This window comes from Pseudorca crassidens, chromosome 19, assembly GCF_039906515.1.
Source record: "Pseudorca crassidens isolate mPseCra1 chromosome 19, mPseCra1.hap1, whole genome shotgun sequence".
Taxonomy (NCBI): domain Eukaryota; kingdom Metazoa; phylum Chordata; class Mammalia; order Artiodactyla; family Delphinidae; genus Pseudorca; species Pseudorca crassidens.
In genome coordinates, this window is record NC_090314.1 from 14,405,387 (window position 1) to 14,427,789 (window position 22,403).

At 56.5% G+C, this 22,403-nt stretch overlaps 2 protein-coding genes across 10 annotated transcripts in view; both read left to right on the top strand.

Moving 5' to 3' along the window:
• The first annotated feature begins 99 nt into the window (after positions 1–99).
• Positions 100–17,187, top strand: P2RX1 (purinergic receptor P2X 1). 3 transcript variants are annotated; one of them, XM_067717428.1, is made up of 13 exons: positions 140–255; positions 6,830–6,943; positions 8,827–8,974; positions 9,274–9,345; positions 9,801–9,870; positions 10,112–10,208; positions 10,512–10,592; positions 10,855–10,996; positions 12,654–12,781; positions 13,216–13,306; positions 13,726–13,791; positions 14,075–14,132; positions 14,243–17,187. In XM_067717428.1, the coding sequence occupies exons 4-13, from the start codon at positions 9,295–9,297 to the stop codon at positions 14,647–14,649; spliced, it is 1,191 nt and encodes a 396-aa protein (XP_067573529.1). In that variant the 5' UTR covers positions 140–255; positions 6,830–6,943; positions 8,827–8,974; positions 9,274–9,294; the 3' UTR covers positions 14,650–17,187. The 3 variants fall into 3 exon arrangements, with proteins under 3 accessions (XP_067573527.1, XP_067573529.1, XP_067573528.1); XM_067717426.1 differs by lacking the exon at positions 6,830–6,943 and having other exon boundaries at positions 100–255; positions 14,031–14,132; positions 14,243–14,458; XM_067717427.1 differs by lacking the exons at positions 140–255; positions 6,830–6,943; positions 8,827–8,974 and adding an exon at positions 8,675–8,826 and having other exon boundaries at positions 9,325–9,345.
• Positions 17,188–19,587: 2,400 nt separating this feature from the next.
• CAMKK1 (calcium/calmodulin dependent protein kinase kinase 1) overlaps positions 19,588–22,403 on the top strand; it is a 28,356-nt gene continuing 25,540 nt past the window's right edge. For 2 of the 7 annotated variants that reach the window (XR_010937759.1, XM_067717405.1), the window contains exon 1: positions 21,778–21,989. Coding sequence is in view for 3 of the 7 variants with exons in the window: in XM_067717405.1 (XP_067573506.1) it covers positions 21,867–21,989 (123 nt within the window). In the remaining 4 variants the exon portion in view is untranslated. Of the gene's footprint in view, positions 19,747–21,775; positions 21,990–22,403 lie in introns of those variants that run through there. The other 5 variants (XR_010937758.1, XM_067717403.1, XM_067717406.1 and 2 more) reach the window with 4 other exon arrangements.

Below are 22,403 nucleotides of genomic sequence, written 5' to 3' on the forward strand. Positions count from 1 at the left end.
CCTAAGGGGCTGGGAAACCTCTAGAAACTTCGCTGTAGACTTGGGTGTTGACGCCTGGCTCACCCCAGGAGCCAAGGCCGGGCAGGGGGCTCGGCTCTCAGCCCCCAGCTGGGCCACCATGGCGCGGCGGCTCCAGGACGAGCTGGCCTCCTTCTTCTTTGAGTATGACACTCCCCGCATGGTGCTTGTGCGCAACAAGAAGGTGGGCGTCATCTTCCGCCTGATCCAGCTCGTGGTTCTGGTCTACGTCATTGGGTGAGTCTGGACGCCCCCCCTGCTGCCCTCCTGCACCAGCCCCCAACCCAGGCCTGTCCTCCAGGCTGATGCTTCCCATGACCCCAAAGAGCCCCTCTTTCCCTCCACGGCCTGTCACGCTTCCTGACAAACTTTTCAGGTGCCATTCAGAAGGAAGGGAAGCCTGCTAACCCGCTGCCTAGGTGGGGACACTGTGACGAGGGGCAGCCCTGCCTCCGGTCATGTGGTGAACAAGAGGCAAAGCCTCTGGGCTCTGAGGAACTGACCCACTGCTAATGGTTCCCTCAAGGGGTGGGGGGGGCATCAGAGGCCAGGGCCCCAGCCAGCCCCAGCCAGAGCCCTTCCACTTCTGACCTCCCAGCCAAGCCACGCAGCTCCTGAGAGATGGAGGCCGCACCCCACTTTACAGGCCAGAGTGGGACGGGCCCTGCGCTCACCTGCCCTGCCTAAAGTAAAGGCATCCTGGTCTATTCCAGAACCTGAGCAGAGAAACCTTCAAATTCAGAACACCTGGTGCCTTAATGGTGGCATGTCACGCAGAGGTGGGAGGTCCGTTCTGGTCCTGGGGAAGACAGCTCCTTTCTGGGCATCATGGGGCCTGTCCCACCGCCCCAGGGGTGCAGGGGCAGAAGTAGGTGGGACTCCCCTGTGGGCTGCTGTTCTGGGAGCCACGCAAAGGCCATCTTCCTGAAATCGGTCTGGCTGTCTGGGCAGGTGCTTATGTGATCACACGTGTGTGTGGTGTGTGGATGCGTGTGCATTGTACCCAGGGCTCTGTGTGGGGTGCACGTGCCCTCGTGTGTCTGGGCACGAGCCTATTGGGTGTGGTTGCTGGGGGTGCCCCTGGGGCTGGGCGCCCCTGTGTCAGGGACACTATGTCCACTTACAGTGACTCCACAGAGGGCTCCTGGAGGCCTCAAGGCCACTGAAGGGGGTTCAGCCCCCGCTGGGGGGTCTGGGGCACCCAGAAGCCCTGCCCCTCTGGTCTCCGTGTCCCCGTTTTTGCTGTGAGACCAAACTAGGGCGGGCTGACCAGGAGGCCAGTGACCACCTGGTCCCCCTAGGGCCTCTGACATCCAAAACAACCTTCCCTCTGCCCCCCACCCCCTGCCCCCGAGGCCCCAGAGCTGGTTGGGTGGAGCCAGGGCCACGACCCAGCCCTCCGATACCTTTCGGACTCTGCCTCCTTACTGTTCACAAACCAGTTTGATATGTGCAGTGTCATTGAGCTTGTGAGGGAAAGAGACCCAGAGGGGAGCAGTGGGGTTTCCAGGTCACACAGCAAGTCAGCATCCAGGCCCAGTTAGAACTGGGGCCTCCTGATCCCCAGCCTTGACTCTGCCTTCTCTTCCCCTCCTCACAAGGGCTCTGAGAACCCTTCTAATGGGGCCCCGATGTGTTTCCACCATTAGCCACACTCCTGACCCTCCAGCGGGGAGAGAGCTTGCCCACAGGCCCAGCGCATCGCTCCCACCAAGAGGCTGGGAGAACGTTGTCCTCACCGTGGCCCCCATGGTTCCCCATCTCTGCTCTCGGGTCAGCACTGCCAGACCTCCTTTTGTGTGTTGGTGACAGACTGTCAGAGGGAAAGGCACAGTCCTCCCACCCCACTCCCAGCTGCAGCAGATGCCCCAAGCCACCATCCAGTCCTGAACACATGCCTCCAGTGACGGGGACCTCACTACCTGCCTCCTTCCCTTCCTCTCTCCCAAGACAGTGCACTCAGTTTCCAAATGGATGTGGCCTCGTCAGTGTTGGTGAGACTCAGAGACACTGAATGATTTAGCCTGGTTCTCACAGCTAGAAAAAGGCTGAACCAGGACTTGAATCCAGCTGTGTGACTCCAAAGTTGGACTTGATATCCTGGAAAGGAAACATGCTCAGAGAGGGGCACTGACCTGCCCCAGTCACAGAGCAGAGGGAGGCAGGCAGAGTCCCTGGAAACACCCACCAACCCCCAGACTCCAGCTGGGGCTGCCACTCCTGCTGTCTCTGGTGCCCTCGTCTGGCCACTGCCCACTGCTGCACTGACCGCTCAGCTAGGCACCCGCAACTGCTGACCAAATCCAGCCTGCACTTTGTCTTACAATTTCAGACCTCAGTTTCCCAGCTGTTCCACAGAGCAGGGGTTAGGGGACCCCCTCCAAAGACATTGTCTTTGCCCTTTTCTGAGGAGGGATGGCCTATCTTTAATTGCCCCCCCTTCCCAAGGGCCCTGTCTGTCAGACTCTCTGGTCCTGTGGGCATTGCAGGGGCACAGAGGGGAGCATAGAAGAGCCAGACACCCCAACCCCAGAGACAGAGAGATAGTCCAGATGGGGGGTGGGCAGACACAGAGACAGAACTGGACAGAGGGACAGACATTGGAACACAACACTCAGATGAAGAGAGAGGCCCTGAGGCTCAGATATGGAGAGGGAATTATTGAGACAGAGGCAGAGAGGCTGAGATGCTGAGAACTCGAACAGACTCCGAGGAGGGAAACTGAGGCTGTTTTCTCTGTCAGTCACAATCCTCCGGGAAGTCGAGGGCAAGTGGAGGGAGCGGACCTGAGGCCCTGGCGGCCTGAGCTAAGATGTCACTCTTTTTATCTCAAATTGGGATGGTTTAATTTGCCGTTAAAGCTGTCTCCTGGGAGGTGATGAGCTCTCTGTAACTGGAGGTGTGCAGGCAGTGAGCTGTCATCCATGACCTCGCAGGCCCATACAAGAGGTGTGTTGGGATATGTCCCTGTCTGGGGGGCTCTGGCTGCACACACAGGAGGGTCTCAAGGGGATTTATGAATGCTGCTTGGGGAGGGGAGCCTGGGAAGACTTCCTGGAGGAGGTGGCACAGTGGTAGAACAAGCCTTGAGCAAAGGCCTGGAGGCTCTAGTCCAGGCAGTCCTGCTCTTGGCTTTCCCTCAGGCCTCCTGTGCGCCCCTACACAGAGCTCATGAAATCACATGCCTCTGATCTTGGAGTGCACCAATCAGAGATAAGGAGAGATAGCAATTATTGCTGGGAGAGACACATCCAGGGACACTTCCATAGCATCTTCTCTGTGCCTAGGCCTGCGTCAGGTTCCCTGGGACAGAGGTGGGGTACAGGGTGGGCAGGGGGAGAGAGAGAAGATGAGGATGAGTTAGCTGGAACTTCTTGGTTCCTAGGGACTGAAACCCAATCAAAATGGGTTAACAAGGGAGGATGAGGGTATTAACTGGTTTGTGTAACTGAAAAATCAGTGTGGGCTTCAGGCCTGGCTGGATCCTCCCTGATGAGGGTGCAGGAGCATGTTCTATGGGAAGATGAGGAATTCAGGTTGGTCCCATTGGGTTCTCCAAGGAAGCTAGCCAGGATCTTCTCAGCTCTGCTTTCCTCTGTGGAGGCCTCATTCTCAGGCAGGCTCTCTGCCCTCAGAGTGGAAAAATGGCCACCAGCAGCCCTGGGGCACAAAAGCGTCTTCTCCTCCAGAGTTCCAGCAAAAGTCCCAGGTCCATCTCTTATCGGCTGTGGTTGGGTCATGTGCCCATCCCAGAACCAGTTGTTGTGGCCAAGGAAAGGGAATGTCCTGACTGGTGGAGCCTGGTTGGGTACCCACCTCGCTTCAGGCACTTCTGCTGGAAAGCAGAGTGTGATCAAAGGTCCTGGGGCAGGGAAGGAACACCCAAAGAGTCACTAGGGCTAGGCTGAGGGAGCATGAATAGAGACAGGGAGAGGAAGTGGAGGAGTGAGCAGGGCCACTGGCTCAGGCCTCTCAATGCTGAGTTGAGGGATATGGGCTTTCTCCTGCAGGTGGTGGGGAGCCATGGAAGGGTGTCTAACAGGGGAAGGCCCAGGGCAGGCAGGTGCTGGGGTAGGGGGTGGAGGCCAGAGGCAGGACAGCTGTGAAGAGGCAGCAGTGATAAGAGGTGAGGGTGAGGCCAAGGCAGAAGCAGCGAGCATGGAAGACAGGTCATCATCCCAGCGGGCCCCGCACTGGGGGTGGCCACAGCTCAGCTTCTGCCCACCGTTGCTGCATCAGGACATGTGCCCAGCATGGCCACAGTTCCTGACTTCTCAAGAGCAGTGGGAAATTGGAAATTATGGGTGAAAGGAACATCTCTTGGTTTTTAGAGGTTGATGATTCAGTCAAAACACTTACAGACATAAATCATCAGCCTGACTTGTCTGCAGACTGCATGTTGATGAACCTCTGAGCCCCGGTGTGGGCCCCAGCTCTGAACTCAGTCCCTCCTGGGCCCGGAGCCTGGTCTTGCCTCTCTCCAAGGGTGCTCTGCCCAATAGCCCGTGGCCCAAGGCTATACCCTGTATCACCAGCCACATGCCCTGTCCTCCCTGCCGCACGCCAGAGCTGCCCCGGCATCTGCCCCAGCTCCTCTTGTGTCTCAGCCTCCCCACAAGAAGCCCTCTGGGTTCTTTGATGAAAGCCAAGGGGAGATGGGAAGGATGGAGGGATGCAAAGAATGGGGGCATGAGAGGGAGGGTGCCGTGTCCAGGCTGTGAGCCTGGGGGTTGGGGCAAGTATGACCCCGTCCTTCAGGATGAGGGCACCAGAGAAGGAAGTTCTGTGGGAAGATGAGGCGTTCAGTTTGGTCCGGTTGAAGTTTTGTTTTGAGATAACGTTCACAAGTCATAACGTTCACCCTTTTAAAGTACACAAGTTGGTGGATTTTAGTGTAATCACGAAGTTGTGCAACCATCACCACTATCTAATTCCAGAACGTTTGCGCTATTCCAAAAGGAGCCTCACACCCCTTAGCAGCCACTCCCCGTCGCGCCTCCCTACCCCTTGCTCTGCCTATTTTGGACGTTTCATAAAGATCAAATCGTACAATATGTGGCCTTTTTGTGTCTGGCTTCTGTCAGCACCATGTTTGCAAGGTTCGTCCACGTTGGTTGTAACACGTTTCAGTTTTCAGTCCTTTTAATGGCTGAATAATATTCCACTGTATGGAAATTCCACACTTAGCTGGGCATTTGGGTTGTTTCCACTTTTTGCTTGTGAATAATGTTGTGAACATTTGTGTATAAGTTTCTGTGTGGACATGTTTTCCGTTCTCTTGGGTATTCGGTTCTAGGAGTGGAGTTGCTGGGTCAAATGGTAATTCCATGTTTAACTTTCTGAGGACCTTCCAGACTGTTTTCCAAAGGGTCAAGTTAAGTTGGAGGTACCTATGAGATGTCTGGGAGGGGGGTGGGAGGGTAGGCAGGGCAGGGGGGGAGGAATCTGTGTCACCAAACAGTTGGAGGTTCAACATTTGCATAAGTTCTTTTTTTTTAAAATGTTTATTTATTTGGCTGCACCGCGTCTCAGTTGCGGCATGCAGGATCTTCGCTGGCATGTGGGATCTAGTTCCCTGACCAGGGATCAAACCTGGGCCCCCTGCATTGGGAGCACGGAGTCTTAACCACTGGACCACTAGGGAAGCTTCTATATAAGTTCTTTGAGTGCAGAATTTTGGTTTGTTTTTCCTTGGCACATAATAGGGGTCCGATAAATAAATATCTGTTGAATGACTGAATGTGTGGAACTGAATCTTGGAGGAGAGTGCAGAAGTGGAGATAAAAAATCGGGACAAAGTGTGCCCGCAACAGCACACACAAGGTTCTGCCTGGGCTGAGAATGGAAGCCAGAAGATGGGGACAGATCGACATTTAAGGAGGAATTGGTGAAGGAGGACCAGAGACCGTAAATAAATAGGATTATTTTATCATGTGCTTGCTGCATGCCAAGCACTGTGTTAATTTCCTTAAAAAGAACTCATGGGAACGTCCTCCACACCATCACCTAGACTCTTTTTCTTCCTGGAGCCCAGCCCACGGCTCAGTGAGGGGTAGGGCCTTGCTTGTAAATATCTGTGGAACGATCAGCATCTTTGAGGTAGGTGCCTTCACCTCCTTTTACTGAGACGTCTAGTGCTCAGAGAGGTTTAGTCTTTAGCCTGAAGCCACGCAGCTGGTGAGTGGCGGTGCTGGTGTGTGAACCTCGGCCTCTGTGACTCCAGAGGCCACACTCTCAGCCACTCCACCATGTGGCCTCTTCCACAAGGGGCTGTTGAAGAAGAGAGACTACTGAGGATGAGGAGGAGAGAATGGAAAAGAGAATTTCTGGAAGGGGAGGGGCTTCTGAAGATGCCAGTGTCTTTGGCATCAGACCCCCTTGGTGGCCTTCCTGGGGTGTTGACCACAAGACCGGATCACGGAGAGCATGGCTTTGGAGGGAGAGGCCTGGCGCCATGGTCATTCCGGTATTATCAGAACCGAGGTCATTGATGTCAGATTTGGGCCACAGGACTGACAGCCCCTGGGAACGGACACAGCCTGGAATGGCTACATCAGCCCCGGGGCACAGCCTCCGTGTGGCTCCTGGCAGACACATTGATGCCAGACTGCTCAGTGGCGGGGCCAGGGTCCTGGGCTGGGGAGCCTCGAGCCTGGGTCTGCCTCTGACTCGGGAGGGACACTCCCTCAGGCCTCAGTTTTTCTATCTATACGGTGAGGAGTTGGTTCTGAGCAAAGAGAGAAATGCTGCTACTAGGATGTCAGGGATCGGGGGGCCCAGGAGGCAGGCCGGTGACCTCTCTCTCCTGCAGCGTGTTCAGAGTGCGGAGCAGCTCCCCGTCATCCCCCTCAGTAGCAACTTCACACTTGGACCTGGAGCCAGAGGCCTTCCTGGAGGAAGGAACCTAAGGAGACTGGGGGAATAGGTGATGGCCCACCCTCCCTGACGGGGCTGGAGGCAAGCAGGCAGGCTCAGGCTTTGTCATGCCTCACCTGTTGCCATCTGAGACCTGCAGGGGGCAGCAGTGACCACGCTTAAGCTTGGGAGGGGTTGTCTGGGCTCCAGCACCAGGCTTTGGGGGTTGAGGGGGCTTGGAGAAGGAGAGGAGTAGACTATAGGAGGGGAGAGGACGACATTGGTGGGCTGCCTTCCTGGAGCCTGGAGCAGGGAGACAGCCCCCAGAGAGCTAGTGGTGACTGGGAATAGGAGGCCTGGAGAACTCCGTCATGGGTCCTGAGCTCTGGGGGACAGAAGAAGGGCTCTGAGCTCTGCTTTGGACGGGTGGGCTAAAGGTAGGGTGAGGGGTGACAGGGGCAGAAACACACCTCCCCACAGTCAGCCACAGCCACAAGTGTGCTCACAGATTTGCCCTGGAGATACACAGCTACACACTCTGATGGATACCATGGACACACACACACACACACACACACACAGAGTTACAATGAATCGCCAAGATTCTTTCCTGAAGGAAGGGGACCACACCCTGGAGAGAAGTATTATCCACAACTCTCACTTGTAAGCTACGGAAACCAAACCCAAATTGGCTTAAATAAAGGAAAAGAATTTATTAACTTATATAACTGAGAAGTCCAGAAGTGACTTTTCAACATGCTTCAGGTGTGGCAGGATCCAGGTGCTCAAGCAACATTGTCAGGGGTCTGCCCCTCTCCATCTACTGGCCTGGCTTTTCTCTAAGCTGGCTTCATTCTCAGGCTTGCTGTCTCCGTGAGGTAACACAGATGACTAACCATACCTTGCTTAGCCACCCAACAGAGAGGACGTTTCTTTCCCAGTAATTCCCAGAAAAATTCGGGCTGCGTTGCTGAAACTCCTCAGGGTTGTGTGCCCATCCTTAGACCCATTGCTGTTGCTAGGGCAATGGAACATTGATTGGCAAACCCTGGTCGTGTGCCCCCCACTGTGGGGCTAGGAGGGAGGTTGACCCCACTAAACCTCCCAGATTGGAAGTGGAGAACCCAGAGGAGCAGGGGTTCTTGATGCTGGGAGGGGAAGGCCAGAATTTCCTGAGAAAGCTGGGAGACCTCCAGCCTGACCCACACCCACAAGGGCCTCATCTGGGGCCAGATGCTGTGAGCCCTTCAAAGGGCCACTTGCCCCTCCGGTTTCCCTTCCAGTCAGTCCCCCTCCCCAAGAGCTCCCAGCATGGCTGAGATAATAGTAGCTAATGTCTATACAGTGCTTAGCCCATGCCCGTTTCCATTCCAAGTGCTTTCACAGGCATTAACTCACAACATAAGTAGTATTGGTACTATTATTGTTTACATTTTACAAGGAAACTGAAACAGAGAGGGATTTGCCCTAAACAGAGACTAGTTTACCCTCATACAGCCTGTGAGATTCAAGCCCAGACTCTCGGGCACCAAAGGCCAGGCTCTCGGCCATCATCATACTCTGCTGTTTCTCAGCGGGAAGAGCTCAGGAAGGAAGGAGATAGGGCTGAAGACTGGAGTCCAAGCAGCTTGGCCTCCAACAAATGCTACTCTTGGAAAAGGCTCTGAAAGAGACCTTCAGGGGCTCTGCTCCCTGGCCAACCAGTAAGAGTATTTTTATAGTGAAAAGAATGGTAGAACCCTAGGCACAGGCCAGCAGGGGGAGCAGGTGAGGATTTCCAGCCTCCAGTCCCAGATGTAGCTTTAGGAACGGAGAGTGGCTCAGAGACGCGTCTGGGGAGGGGAAGGGAAAGGACTTGACACGTCCAGCTGGTGCCGGAAGGGGCGGTGGCCCACAGCCTCATGCCATCCTTGAATGGCTCCGGCCAACTCTGGCCCCTCTGCCCCCCTGCAGGTGGGTGTTTGTCTATGAGAAGGGCTACCAGACCTCGAGTGGCCTCATCAGCAGCGTGTCTGTGAAACTCAAGGGTCTGGCTGTGACGAAGCTCCCAAGCCTGGGCCCCCAGGTCTGGGATGTGGCTGACTACGTCTTCCCAGCCCAGGTGAGCAGACTCGGGGTGCACCTTCCAGCCACAGGGCTTGCTGGCTCAGAGCTGGGTTAGGCTCCGTCCCACCTCCCTGGGGGACCAGCCTAGCTCCTCTCTCTCTCTGGGCCTCAGATTCCCTGTGAGTGAGGGGCGGAAGCAGCCTCATAACATCACCCCAGTCTGATGTCGTGGGTTATGGAGGCTGCTGGGTGTCCTGTGGGTTCTGGGGGCTTGCTAGGGCAGTGCTTGGGTTCTTGGGGCTCTTCTCCCAGCTCAGAGCCCTGCCCTCCCCTCCCCCTGCCTCTCACTTCCAGGGGGACAACTCCTTTGTGGTCATGACCAATTTTATCGCCACCCCCCGGCAGGCCCAAGGCCACTGTGCAGAGGTGAGGACTGTTGCCCATCCCCCCTTCTTGGACCCACAGGGGAAAATAACATAGAAGAGGAGGCCCCCTTGGGCATTGGAGGGGAAGCCAGGTAGGCTTCCTGCGGCACCACAGTGGTGGAATCTCAGGCATAAGTTCACACCCAGTAATGGCCCACCACTGGCGGTTGCTGAGGCTTCCCTCCCAGCTGTGTGCCACGCAGGATGCTGAGCCTCAGTGCCTGCCCAATGCCCAGGCCCCAACCTCCCCTACCCCTGCTGTGACATCAGCACTAGGCAGCTTGGCATGAGCCCAGAGGGTCCTGGGAGAGGACTGGGGGAAGGAGGCTGTGATTAAGCGTCACTCCAAAGGGGTCTGAGACTCTGCCCCACACCCTAGGGCCATGCAGGGGGCGGGGGGATCTTCTTAGGACCCTACCCAGGGGACCTGGGGCCAGCAGCTCTCCCCTTCCCCAGAACCCAGAAGGGGGCACGTGCACGAATAATAGTGGCTGCACCCCGGGAAAGGCAGAAAGGAAGGCCCAAGGTAAGGTCGGCCTCCTCCTGTCCCCCTCCACAGCCTGTCAGTTCCAGGCTTCCTCCACCAGGATGTCCTTCCTGCTCTCTCTCTTCCCGCCACCTTGACCTTGGCCTCCCCTGTCCCAGAACCAGCCAGGCTTCTGCTCTTGGGCGCCCCATCAATGGGGGCTCCTAGGAGTGGGGCCTGGGGGTTCTCCTCTGCACCCCCAGCTTGGGGTGGGCACCCAGGGGTTCCACCCTTGCTCCAGGCATCCGCACAGGCAAGTGTGTGGCCTTCAACGACATCGTGCATACGTGTGAGATCTTTGGCTGGTGCCCCGTGGAGGTGGATGACAACATCCCATGGTAATGCCCTGTCCTTCCAGGGAGCTGGGAGCAGGGTCCCCAGCCCAGACTAGAGGAGCATCTGGATCTGTGCTCTGTCCCCCCTTCTTCCAACCCCACCCTCACCCCATCTGTGCAGCTCAGGCCAAAGATGCCCCAGCCTCTGCTCAAGGGGCCTGAGAGTCCACATTACAGCATGCCCACCCCTCCAATGACTCAGGAAGATCCCATAGGCTCTCACAGCCCCACACGCCAAGCCCAGCTCTGGTAGGCACACGAAGGACTCCTGGGGAGGGGGCAGTAGGTGAGTGCCGTCTCCTCCAGCCCTGCCCTTCTCCGAGAGGCCGAGAACTTCACTCTCTTCATCAAGAACAGCATCAGCTTTCCACGCTTCAAGGTCACCAGGTTTGTGGGAAAAGCAGGCAGAGATGCAGGCGGAGGCTGCTCCAGCCGGTCTTAACCTGTCACCTCTGTCACCCTGCACTCATGCTGAGTTCCTTCTGGAGGCAGAAGCTTGGCCTGGGCCCCTGGGGTGGGCTGCCTTCAGTCTCCAAGGGATAGGGAGGGGGCGTCTCTAGGGCCCGGGAGGGGTCCCCAGAGCTCCCGGGCATGGTGGGTGCCCTTCCAGCTGGCATGCTGCCACCACCAATGCCGTCTGCCCCTGTAGGCGCAACCTGGTGGAGGAGGTGGATGCCGCCTACATGAAGACCTGCCTCTATCACAAGACCTTGCACCCACTGTGCCCAGTTTTCAAGCTCGGCTATATGGTACAAGAGTCAGGCCAGAATTTTAGCACCTTGGCCGAGAAGGTATGGTGCCAGCCGAGTGGGGAGGGCTGGGCCCCCAGATCATCAGGCCAAAAAAGACTTTTCAGGCCCAGTTAACCCCCGCACCGCACCCAGTCCCTAGCGTGGGCCGAGCATATATATAGATCTATCCCCTAATACTGGGGGCCTCTGTGGTTCAGGCCTGTGTCCTCAGCAGGGCCTGGCATGGACCTGGCACAGAGGAGGTGCCCAGAATGAATGGCCATAGGCAGATGTCACTTGGCTGTCTTCCGAGGGCCCAGTGTTTTTTAAATATTAGATACAAGCAGCTTAAATCCCATGGCCCATGGCCCTGGGAAATCCTGTGCCTGCCCAGGTTTCCTGGGAATTCTGGAGGCTGAGATGCACACAGTCACGTGGGATTCCCAGAGAAACGTTACCTTATAAGGAGCACAGACCTGTCTGACTGGGTTCAGATCCTGGCTCAGACAAGTCTCTTACCTTCAGTGAGTCTGCGCTTTTGCACCTGTAAAGTGGGAGCAGTAATAGTGCAAGTCTCTCGGGATTGCCTTGAGGGCATGGGACAGCACTTCAGGGTGGCCTGGCCCAAGGCATCCTAGGTACGTGCTCCCTTGTGAGCCTTATCCGCTCCTGTGGGATCCAGGGATGGAAATCAACCCCTCTCTGTGACATCACACACCAAAACGACTCACCCACGGTGCCTTTATGGAGAACACGGGTCAGCAAACTTTTTCTTTAAGGGGCCAGAGAATACGTATGGGCCACAGGTCACATGGTCTCTGTTCTAGCCACCCAGGTCAGCTGCTGTAGGGCAAAGGCAGCCACAGGCAATGTGTAAACAGATTCGGCCCCGAGGCCTCAGTTTGCCAACCCCTGGAGGGGGTTTACGCAGTAGCAACACACAGGACCAGAAAGCTGAATGTTAGTTTCCCCTGTTCCTAAAAATCTCCCTGCCACCCCCAGTAGGAACTTCTCACCCATCACCATTGTTGGTAGGCATCTAGCCTCCCGCCTAGCTGCCCAGCTCCACACGCAACTCTCCTCTTGCTCAGCCCACCTGTCCCTGATCCTTGCCTCGCCCAGAGGGGCTTCACTTTCTCAGGTTTTCTCTTCCCAGCCCATGTCTTTACAGACTCCCTCTTTAATTCAACAGCTATTTACTTGCCTCCTGCGCTGTGACTCAGGAGTCAGTGCAAATGAGACAGACAGCTCCACCCTTGTGGAGTTTACAGTCTTGGAAGAGATGCGTTAATAATCACACAAAATAAATGTGTGGTTACAAAGTGACACGTGTTCTAGAAGAGAACACAGAGGGAATCACAAGGGCATATTTTAGACTGGGGGTGGTGGTCAGGGAAGGCTTCCCAGGAGAAGTGACCAAAGGATGAGAAAGAACCAGCCTTGTGGGGAATGGTGGTGGGCGGGGGTGGGGGTGGGGTGGGGGGAGTGACTGCTTGTGCAAAGACCCTGAGGTAGGAAGAACCTGGTGTATTCTAGAAACTGTCAGAAAGCTGGAATGTGATGGGTGGGAGGCAGGACCAGAGAGGGTGATGGGACCTCAACCCTGAAGCAGCTTCTCAGTGTCTCTTCTCAAACAGACAGAAAACAGCTGCACCAGCTGTAAGGCAGGAGTTCTTGATCCTAAACCCCGGATCTTGAGGGCCTGTGTCCCTGGTAGGGCGGGGTGGTAGGCATCACCATCGACTGGCACTGTGACCTGGACTGGCATGTGCGACACTGCAAACCCGTCTATGAGTTCCACGGGCTGTATGAAGAGAAAAAACTGTCTCAAGGCTTCAACTTCAGGTGCCTGCCGGGCCCCCACCAGTGCATCCTTCCTTGGCGTCCTGCGGGCTTTTCTACTCCCAGAACCCCTTAAGGCCAAGCAAGTGTCTCCGGGAGGGGAGCAGCGGATCCTAGGAAACTCCCATTCTCCCGGAATTGACCAAGCAGGGAGCACGAGCCCAGAGGCCTGAGCCCTGCCCCTGGCTCTCGGTTCCCTTGAGGCCCACCTGGCCAGGACTGGCTGGGGAGATTGCCCACATCAGGAGTTAGGGCAGCGGTTGAGTACAGCATTCCTGGAATGAGGCCTGCGATTCCCCCTCTATATAATGTTGGGGGGCACGGGGCTGTCCTCATGGACCTCTAAGGGCTCCTGTATCCCTGATGCTGTGGAAACTCTGGACCCAAGACAGTTCTCCATCACCCACCCTCTCCTGCAACCTCTCCCCTTCCCCAAGGTTTGCCAGGCACTTCGTGGAGAATGGGACCAACTACCGGCACCTGTTCAAGGTGTTTGGGATTCGCTTTGACATCCTCGTGGACGGCAAGGTGAGTGTCCATTGTGAGGGGTAGCCAGAGACACACTCTCGGTTCCTGCCGGTGCTTGTTGGGTGTCTGTGGTTAGAGGCAACAGGAAGTTGGATGGGCCTCATTCAGCACTTCTACATCTGATAACAGAGGGACCCAGATGCTGTTGAGGGCAGGGCTTTCCAGCCTGTGACCACCCCTCCCTCACTGTCTCCCCTTGTCCAGGGAGGGCAGAGTCAAGGTCAAAACCCAGGGCTCCCAAGCAGCAGCTGGGTCTCCATGCAGAGCCAGAGCCGTGGGCAGCAGGCTGTGGGACCAGCTGCCAGTGGAGGGTGGGGAAGGCCCCTTGCTCCCGGCCCGGTCTCAGCGCTCCTGTGGAAGGCCTTTTCCACCAGACCCTTCTGACTGTTAACCTTCTTTCCCCTGGGCCCTGCCACCAGGCTGGCAAGTTTGACATCATCCCCACCATGACCACCATTGGCTCTGGGATTGGCATCTTTGGGGTGGTAAGTGCTGAGGTCATGGGGTCACTGCGCCGGGGTCAGGCCCTCCCCTTCCACACCTCAGCAACAAGTCTCCCATCCCAGACCTGACCGAAATTGTTCCCTATTACTGAGCCCACCCCACCTCCCTAGACCCGCACACAGTATGTCTGAGGAAACTGGGGCCCAGAGCTGGGGCAGGACAGAGGTGGGGAGTGGAGGGTCCTGTCCCCACCCCCAGGTTCCCGTGCGCCGCCCCTCAGGCCACGGTTCTCTGCGATCTGCTGCTGCTCCACATCCTGCCCAGGAGGCACTACTACAAGCAGAAGAAGTTCAAGTACGCGGAGGACATGGGGTCAGGGCCGGTAAGAGAACTCCCGGAGCCAGCCCTGCAGAGGCCCCAGGCCTGCGTGTCTGTGCCGGGGAACCAGCTGCTTCCCCCGGGATAACTTTCATCCCCCCAATGTTTACACAGGGGGCGCACGACCCTGCGGCCACCAGCTCCACCCTGGTTCTGCAGGACAACGTGAAGACATCCTGACCTCTGTCTCCCCCCTCCTACTGGACACAGCAGGCAGGGAGCCTGGTGGGGTCTCAGCCAGGGTGGAGGGGTCTCCCCAGGAGCGCTCCCACCCTCTCGGCCAGGCAGACACCAGGTTGCCGGAAGCTCAGGGTGGACTCTGGGACAGACCTGCACAATTCTGGGCTCTGGCTCCAACTCTGCAGCCCCCAAGGGAGCCTCACACCAGCCTCAGCCACTCCTGGCCCCAGGTTTTATGCCTCTCCCTCTGGGCCCTTGTCCATCCATCCTACTCCCTCATGTCTCCAGACCTCTGCTGTCCCATATGGCAGCCACTAGCCATCGGTGACTATTTAAATTAATTAAGATTGAATAAAATTAAAACTTCAGTTCCTCAAATAGCCACATTACAACTGCTGAATACACACATATGGCTGTGGTTGCCCTATTGAACCACATGGAACGTTTCCAGCATCGCAGAAAGTTCTGTTGGACAGCTCTGCTTGAACCCTGTTTCTTACTGACCCCAGATTTCCCTGGGATGCTTATCAACAGTGCTGGCACCGGGGGATTCCCTGGCAGTCCAGTGTTTAGGACTCTGCGCTTTCATTGCCAAGGGGCCTGGGTTCGATCCCTGGTCAGGGAACTAGGATCCCACAAGCTGCGAGGCCAAAGGAAAAAAAAAAAAAAAGAAAAGCAGTGCCAGCAGCTGGGCGCGCCCCAGACCTCCGGGACCAGAAACTCCACATCTGGTCACATGGTCTGCAAGCACAGCAAACTCTTCAGGTCATTTTCAGGACCTAAGTTTTAGAACCGCTCCTGATCAGGTATCAGACTTAGCTGGGGCCGGCATCCCCTGGCAGGTGCGGGCCTTGAGCAGGTGTGTGGTGTGCTCACAGGCCACACGGTGTCTCATGCACTCCTCCCCCACGTGCACACTCACCCGCATGCACGCTCACCCGCACGCACAGCCCCCCCTCCCATCCACACTGTGTGTTTGAACAGCTTGGGCCCTGCAAACACAACCATCTGAACACACCTACACCCCCAGGCGCAGACTCATGGTCCATGCCACCCCGCCTCTGTGGGGATGTGCTTCTCCTCAAGTGTGTCAGGCCAGGACAGCCCCTTCTAGTGATGAATCCTTACTCAGCTACCTCTGGTCGGCGTGGGAGCCTCGCCCGAATCCTGGGCTCTCTGCCTGTGAGCCAGCCCCAGCTCCCGGGGCCTGCCCGGCCCTGTGTGAACACAAGGTCTGGGAAATCAAGGGCTGGAGTGTAATAAGAGGATTGGTGAACGAGTTCAAACCTCTGCCTTCCGCCCTTTCTTCCCAGCCCTCTCTGAAACCCAGTGTCCGCAGCTGTGAAACACGGGGCTGAGCTGAGCGATCTTTGAGATCCTTCTGGGTCTCTCCGTGGGAGGTGGTGAGCTGACCCTTATGCAGAGGCAGTGCTGGGCATCAGCTCACCTCTATCCAGGGTCCGCTGTCCTGGCACGGCCCCAGTCATTGGAGATCTTCCCAACCCTCCTCACGCCCCTCCCCCGGCTTTGAAAGGCCCGGCACTGGGACAAGCAGAGACCCCAGGAGTGGCCTCATGAAAGCAGGGGTGAGGAAGGGGCTGGCTGTCCCAGGAGGGAGATCGGATGGAATCCCAAAGAGGGGAGGAAGGTCTTGACTGGAGACAGTGTGGAAGGATCCTCCAGGGACCCTGCTGTGGGCATGACCCTCTGGCCAAGCAGGGTCTCTGGGCACCCCCATCACCATGCTCTGTCTAGACCAGTGTTGTCCGACACCAGTGATGGAACAGTGTCTATCTGTGCTGTCCAATGTAGTATTCACATTGTGGACGTTAAGTATTTAAAATGTGGCTCATGCAACCAAGGAACTGAATTTTTTATTTTATTCATTTGAATTTAACTTGCCACGTGTGGCTAGTGGCTACCATATTGAACATCACAGGCTAGCCCCTCCCCTCTCCCTCAGGCCCTTGGCCTCCTGCCATCTTCCCCGGCCAAGAGCCATCCCTCGGATTTTACAAGACAGGCACTCCCTCTTCTTCCCTCCCTTCCTTCTCCAGATCTACCTGCTTGTGCACCTCCAGTCCCCTTCCCTCCCGAGTGAGCAGAGGATTCCTCCCTGGAAATCATGCCTCACCCAGCCTGGAGGCCGCCTCTCCTCTCTCCCGCTCCCCTCCTGCCTCCTCGCAGCCCACATTTCCCTGCTGCTCTGCCTGCTCTCCGTTCACTGCCACCACCATTCCAGAAAGACCAGTCTACACTTCCCTCTGGGTCCCACCTTCTACAATTGGCCTCCAGCCCCTACCCCCACTTCTAGATGCCCTTGCCAAGGTTACCAGCGGCGTCCTTGTTGCCAGATGCAAGCAGACACTTCAGCCCATATCCTGCTCAGCCTGTCAGCCTCTGACACTGTTGGCTGAGCCCTCCTTTGTTGAAAGATTTCCTTCCAGCAGCTCCTAGGACCCACCCTCTCCAGATTTTCCAGTCAGCCTGGAGTGTAGGGATAAGATAGTTTTCAATTGCAACTCTGTCACTGTGTGTCCTTGGGCAAGTTGCTTAACTCTCCAAGCCTCCTCTGTGAGTCAGGGGTAATAATAGCCTCTACTCAGGTTGGGGTAAGATAAGATGCATAAAGTACCTAGCACAGAGCCTGGCACACAGTAGTGCTCTGCCCCTGCCTCTATCCTCTCTTTCAATGGCAGAGTCAGCTAGCTGTCCCCAGGTTCTTGGCTGGGTGTGTGGCTGCCTAGAATGGAAGCTGCATTTCCCAGCCTCCTCTTGCAGCTGGGTCTGGTCATGTGACTGTTATAGCTAATTGGATGTATGTGGAAGCGTCATGTGACGCCTTCTGGGAACTTTCCTTAAAAGAGAGCTGGTGCAGATCCTTTGCCTTCTTCTTCTTCATCCTTGTCTCCATCCCACTGCCTGGAATGTGTGCGTGATGGTTGGAGCTCTAGCCACCATCCTGAATCACGAGGACAAGAGTCAAATCCAGAAGTGGCTGGAGTAGTGAGTGGAAAGAGCCACATCTGGGAGGTCTTTGTGGAGCACAGCTGACATACTGTTACCCCAAAACTGGGTTCACCTTCTGGTGGGTGTTGAGCCCAAAGACACAACCAAGCCAAAGAGTGGGAGAAGGAGACACTTATTACCTGAGGCAAGTAAGGAGAACACTGGGGATCTTTCCCAAAGCAGTGTCTCCCCGAATGGCAAAATTGTGGAAGTGTTAAGCTACATATTCGTGAAGAGGCTTGGGCAGTGTACGCATCATAGAATTGGGGCAAAGGTTGACAGAAGCTTCAGAAAAGATCAACATCATCCCTCAGGTTCTAGTTGATCTGGTGGTTGAAGGGGGTTTAAATTCTGCAAAACAGCTCTTTTAAGAAAGTATTTCAGGCTAATCTGAAGTACTCAAACAGAACTGGGAGTCTTTACAACTGCTCTATTATCTTTGCTATTGTTATTTCTCCACCTGATAACAGCTGCTTGTTCCTCCATTCTTTTGTTCCCTTATGATCATTAATTACTGAGACCTGTTCAAGGACAAGCATTGTGGCCAGGGTTAGATTACAAAAACGGCTTAGGCCAAAAATGGCTTCTCTTATGTCAAAATGCTACATCTGGTTCTTTTCCTCGGGGACCCCCTACCTCATCTGCTTACCATACCAGCCCAGGACTGTCTTCCCTGAGGCTCTTACATGGAATTTCTGTTATCTAAGTCAAAACTGATCCTACCTGGTACAGAAATTTTTCCCCCTAAAAGCAAGGGTTCTGTCCTCAGCCCCTGTTTATTTGCCCTGAAGTTATCTCAGCCTTTCCCATGGCCCTACTATGGGTCCCTTCGGACAACTCCCAAAACTGTCTCAATGGCCCAGCCCTCTTTCCTGAACTCCAACCACACACATCCAACCCCCTAATCGCCATATCAATTAATTATTCATTCGACAAACATCTTTTAAGCAACGTGTCAGGCTTTGTGCTGGATGAATCAGACATGGTCCTTGCCCTCAAGGAGCTCCCAGTCCAGAGGAGGAACAGGCAGGTAAACAGATGCTCACTTCAAGGAAGTCCCTAAGAGGACTCGCTAACCCACTCTGGGCAGTGAGCTCATAGGGAAGTGTGTCTGGCAGAAGGGGCATTGAACCAAGTCCTGAAAGGAGTGAGGCAGGTGATTAGGACTGAGGTCATGGAGGGCCTGATTAGATCTATTCTCAGGGTACTGGTGAGCCATGGAAGATTCCGAAGCAGGAGCTGACCAGTTGGACTTGTGTTTCTAAAATATTACTCTGGCCACCAGGTGGAGAAATGCAAGTGGGTGGGGGCCGTGCGGGAGGGCAATGAGGCTGCACGGAGCTGGGAGGCCAATGAGGAGGCTGCTGTAGCAATTCAGGTGCAAGAAGATAGTGACCTGAGCCAAGGGAGGGGCAGAGAAGCAGAAAAAAGTGGGTGGATTCCAGGGATATTTAAGAAGCAGCATGGGCAGGACTTGGTGATCTACTGGTTGGAACAGGTAAGCGGTAGGCTATGATGACTCCCAGGTGTCTGGCTCCAGACTGAGACAGGGACATAAGAGGCCAGGTTTGGGGGAGTGATATGGGGCTCTGTCTTGGACAAGCGGTGGGGTGAGGTGCCAGAGGATAGATACACAAGTGTAGAATGTAATTGAACCAAGAGTTGATGAGCTTGCCAGGGGAGAGGTGGGCTACCACGAAGGTCGACGTCCTGCCCCAGCTCGCCATTCCTGCTGCCTGCTCCCTTCCCCAAATGAGAATCCGACTATGACCCCAGCATTCTGTTAAAACCGCTTCCCGTTTCCCCTACCCTCCACACAGCAGAAGGCTAAACTCCTGAGTCTACCATTCAAGGCCTTCCTCCCTGGCCCTCGGCCCGGGCCCCATCCCTTTGCTGATCTCGCTTCGCCCCTCCTCTAGTACTCACTGCGCCTCATCCCCGCCCCCCACTTCGGGGGCAGGGGTGCGCTCTTGCCCCTCCCAGGCCGAGATGTTTGGGGGACAAAGGGTTTTATGGGGGAAGCAACCGTACCCTCCAGGTCCAGCTAAGGGGCCCAGGCCGCGGCGTGGAGGGATTTCGAGGGACCCCAGATAGCCTGCCGCGAGTCGATGGGGGCGTGACGAGGCCGGTCCAGCCGCAGGGGGAGGTACCCCTACAGAGCCACCGCCCGCCGCGGCCCCTCCCTTCCAGGAGCCGGGCGGGAGTCCTGGGCTCTGATTGGGCGGTGCCGGAGGGGGGCCGCGCGGCCAGGCCAATGAGCGCGCGCCGAGAGCGGCGGCTGGCTGGGGAGCGAGCGCCGCTTGGAGCCCAGGGACCGGCGGTCTGAGCTCCGTGATCTTGGCCCTGGATAGGCGGGCGGGGCGGGATGCGCGCCGCGGGAGCGAGCCTGGCCGTCCTCAGGGCCGCGGAGAATCTCGCTGGGCACCGAGGTAGGGGTCGGCTGGGAGGGGGCGGGGGAGCGGGAGGGTACGAACGCCTGAACGTCTGCTCGGAGCCTGCAGGCGAGAAGGATGGTCTGCGAGGACAGCCGAGAACTAGTCCATGCGGGGATCCTCCCCCTTCGGTCTGCGGGGCCCAGTCTATTAGGTGCCTCCCGGAGCCTGCTTCTGTCTGCGCCGGCATCTGGGACCGCATCTATGAGGGCGCCCCGCCGTCTGCGTCCCTCTCCCAGCTCTGGTCTGCGGGACCGCGTCCATACCTGGCGTACTACCCCAGCCCCAGCTCTTGGTGGGAGGCCGTGTCTATGCGGAGTGGGCCCAGACAGGTGAACCCACGTGTGGATCTGCGCGGAGCGCTCCTCCCACACTGCCCACCTCCGAGTCTTCGTGCTGGAGCTAGGGCGGGGGGATGAATGGGACAGATGCGACTCGAGTGGTTTTAGCTGCGCAGTCCTCCCTGGTTGGAGCAGGGGGTGGAGGAGGGCGGCGGAGGTGGATGCTGCGGTTTCGGCGGCCCGACAGGCACAGAACTGGTGGCTCGGAGGGTGCACACGTGCACAGGGACCTGTGTGTGGTGTTTGGAGGCGGGTGTGCGTGTGTCACGTGGGCACAGGAGTGTGCCTGTGTGCATTACAGGATGGAGTGGTGTGTGCGGGCGGGTCACGCGGATATCGGCGTGTGCCTGCTCCGGGAGTGGGGTGTGCGTGTGTGTGTGTGTGTGTGTGTGTGTATCTTGAGGGTGCAGGGGTGTGTAGAGAAGGCTGTGTCCCAGGTCACAGGACTGTGCCTCGGTGGGCTTGTATGGGGCTGTATATCTGTCAAGTGGGCCGGGAAGTGGGAGGAGCACACAGCTTGTGTCCTTGAGGGTGCACCGACTGCCCTCACAGCCCCCACTCCTTCCTTCAGTGCATACAGACTGAGCACCCACCGTGTGCCAGACCGTGTCCTAGGCCCACAGACTCTGGGGACTCCTGCCCCTTCCTTGGCCTCTTACCCTCAGTCCCCACAGAAGGCAGAGGGATGATTTTTTAAAACCTCATCCAAATCGAGTCACTCCCCTACTCAAAACCTTCCTCTGGCTTTCGAGTCCTCCTGGTCTCTGTCCAAAAAGACCCCCAAAGCCAAGCCCTGAGCCCCAGCCAGGAAGTGGCTCTCTGTCATGCACAGTGTGAACTTCTATCCTCTCCTCTGAAACCCGTACTCAGCAATCATGAAAGCGCTTAAATGCCACCTCCTCCAGGAAGCCATCCGTGAGGCCAGGCACAGTGAATGACTGGGCCTTGTCATCCAGGTATAACTCTGCTTGCCATCAGGTACCTCTCACACGTGGATACCCCACTCTGGTGACATCGGCCTCCTTGCTGTTCCTCAGACAGTGCAAGCACCGTCTCACCTCACAGCCTTTGCGGTTGCTGTGCCTAAAATGCCCTCCCCAGATATCCACACAGTTCGCTCCCTCACTTCCTTCAGATTCTGCTCAAATCCTGCATCAGAAAGGCCTTTCCTGATCGCCCTGTATAAATAGCACCCCCCAGTGCCTCACTCTTGATTCCGCTTGACACGATTGTATTTCTTCTCCATAGCATGTACTGTTTGACATACCATCTATTAATTCCTGGCTTTCTTGTTTGTTGCTTCTTGCCCCACTAGAAATTAAACTTCATCAGAGCAGGGACTTTGTCTTTTTGGTTCGCTGCTTTATTTCCTGGGAACTAGCACAGTGCCTGGGCATATACAGCAGGTGCTCAATGAGTTTTTCTTGCATGAATGAATGACCCTGGGTTTGCGTCCCAGAAGTCTGTGTCCCTGGCTGCTCCCTAGCCTGTGAGCCCCAGTCTGAGTCTAGGTCTCCTGCTCTCCTGTCCTCCAGATTCCAAGATCCCGGAAGGCCAGGTCTGGAAGAACTGAGACCAAATTTGCATGTTAGGAATATTCCCTCTAGCAACTGGTCTGGAGGATGGGGTGTGGTGGGGTTGGGGTGTGAGCCTGGAGGCGGGTGACCTGTGTGGCGGAAACAGGGGGGAAGGAAAGTGGAGGTCTGCGTGTGGACTTTTTAAGGAGTTGGGCTCGGTGACCTCATCCAGCACAGCAGTGGGGAGATCAGGAAGGAGATGTCTGAACTGCCCTCCAGCAGCAAAGGAGAGGGAGGTGTGTTCTGGCAGAAGGCACAGCTTGGACAAAGGCCTGGCAGCAGAACAGAGTCTGCAGTTTGGGACTTGCAGCCAGAGTGGAGAGTAAGTGTGGGGTTAGGGGGGATAAGGATGGGCAAAAGGGAAAAGGTGGCTGATAAGGAGGGCTCCTGGGTTTCTGGGCTGGGAGAACTGTGAGGGGGGGCACTCGTCTCAGCAATGGGGACAGAGGAGGAAGAGCAGACTCAGGGAAATGCTGAGTTGAACTGGAGCCTCTTGGAACCGAGCTGCCAGGGAACACGGAGGGAAGGAGGCGCAGACCTGCTCTGGAGGATGCAGGGGCAGAGGGAGAGGGGAGGCCTGGAGACTCTCAGCCAAGGGCGCTCAGGATGTGCTGAGGGCTGCCGTGCGGAATCAGGCACAGAGCCCATCTCGGAGCCTGGGGCCTCCCTGGGAATGGGGGGGCGGGGGCGCGTCCTCACAGCAGGCGTCCTCGAGCATGACAGACGCCTGGGCCTC

What these genes read in the sequence shown, in the direction of transcription:
- P2RX1 (XM_067717426.1), top strand. Translation starts at nt 119, where the DNA reads ATGGCGCGGCGGCTCCAGGACGAGCTGGCCTCCTTCTTCTTTGAGTAT. An exon ending in CCCAAGGCCACTGTGCAGAG is followed by an intron (nt 9,346 to 9,800) that starts GTGAGGACTGTT and finishes CCCCTTCCCCAG; the next exon opens with AACCCAGAAGGGGGCACGTG. An exon ending in ACATCCTCGTGGACGGCAAG is followed by an intron (nt 13,307 to 13,725) that starts GTGAGTGTCCAT and finishes CCCTGCCACCAG; the next exon opens with GCTGGCAAGTTTGACATCAT.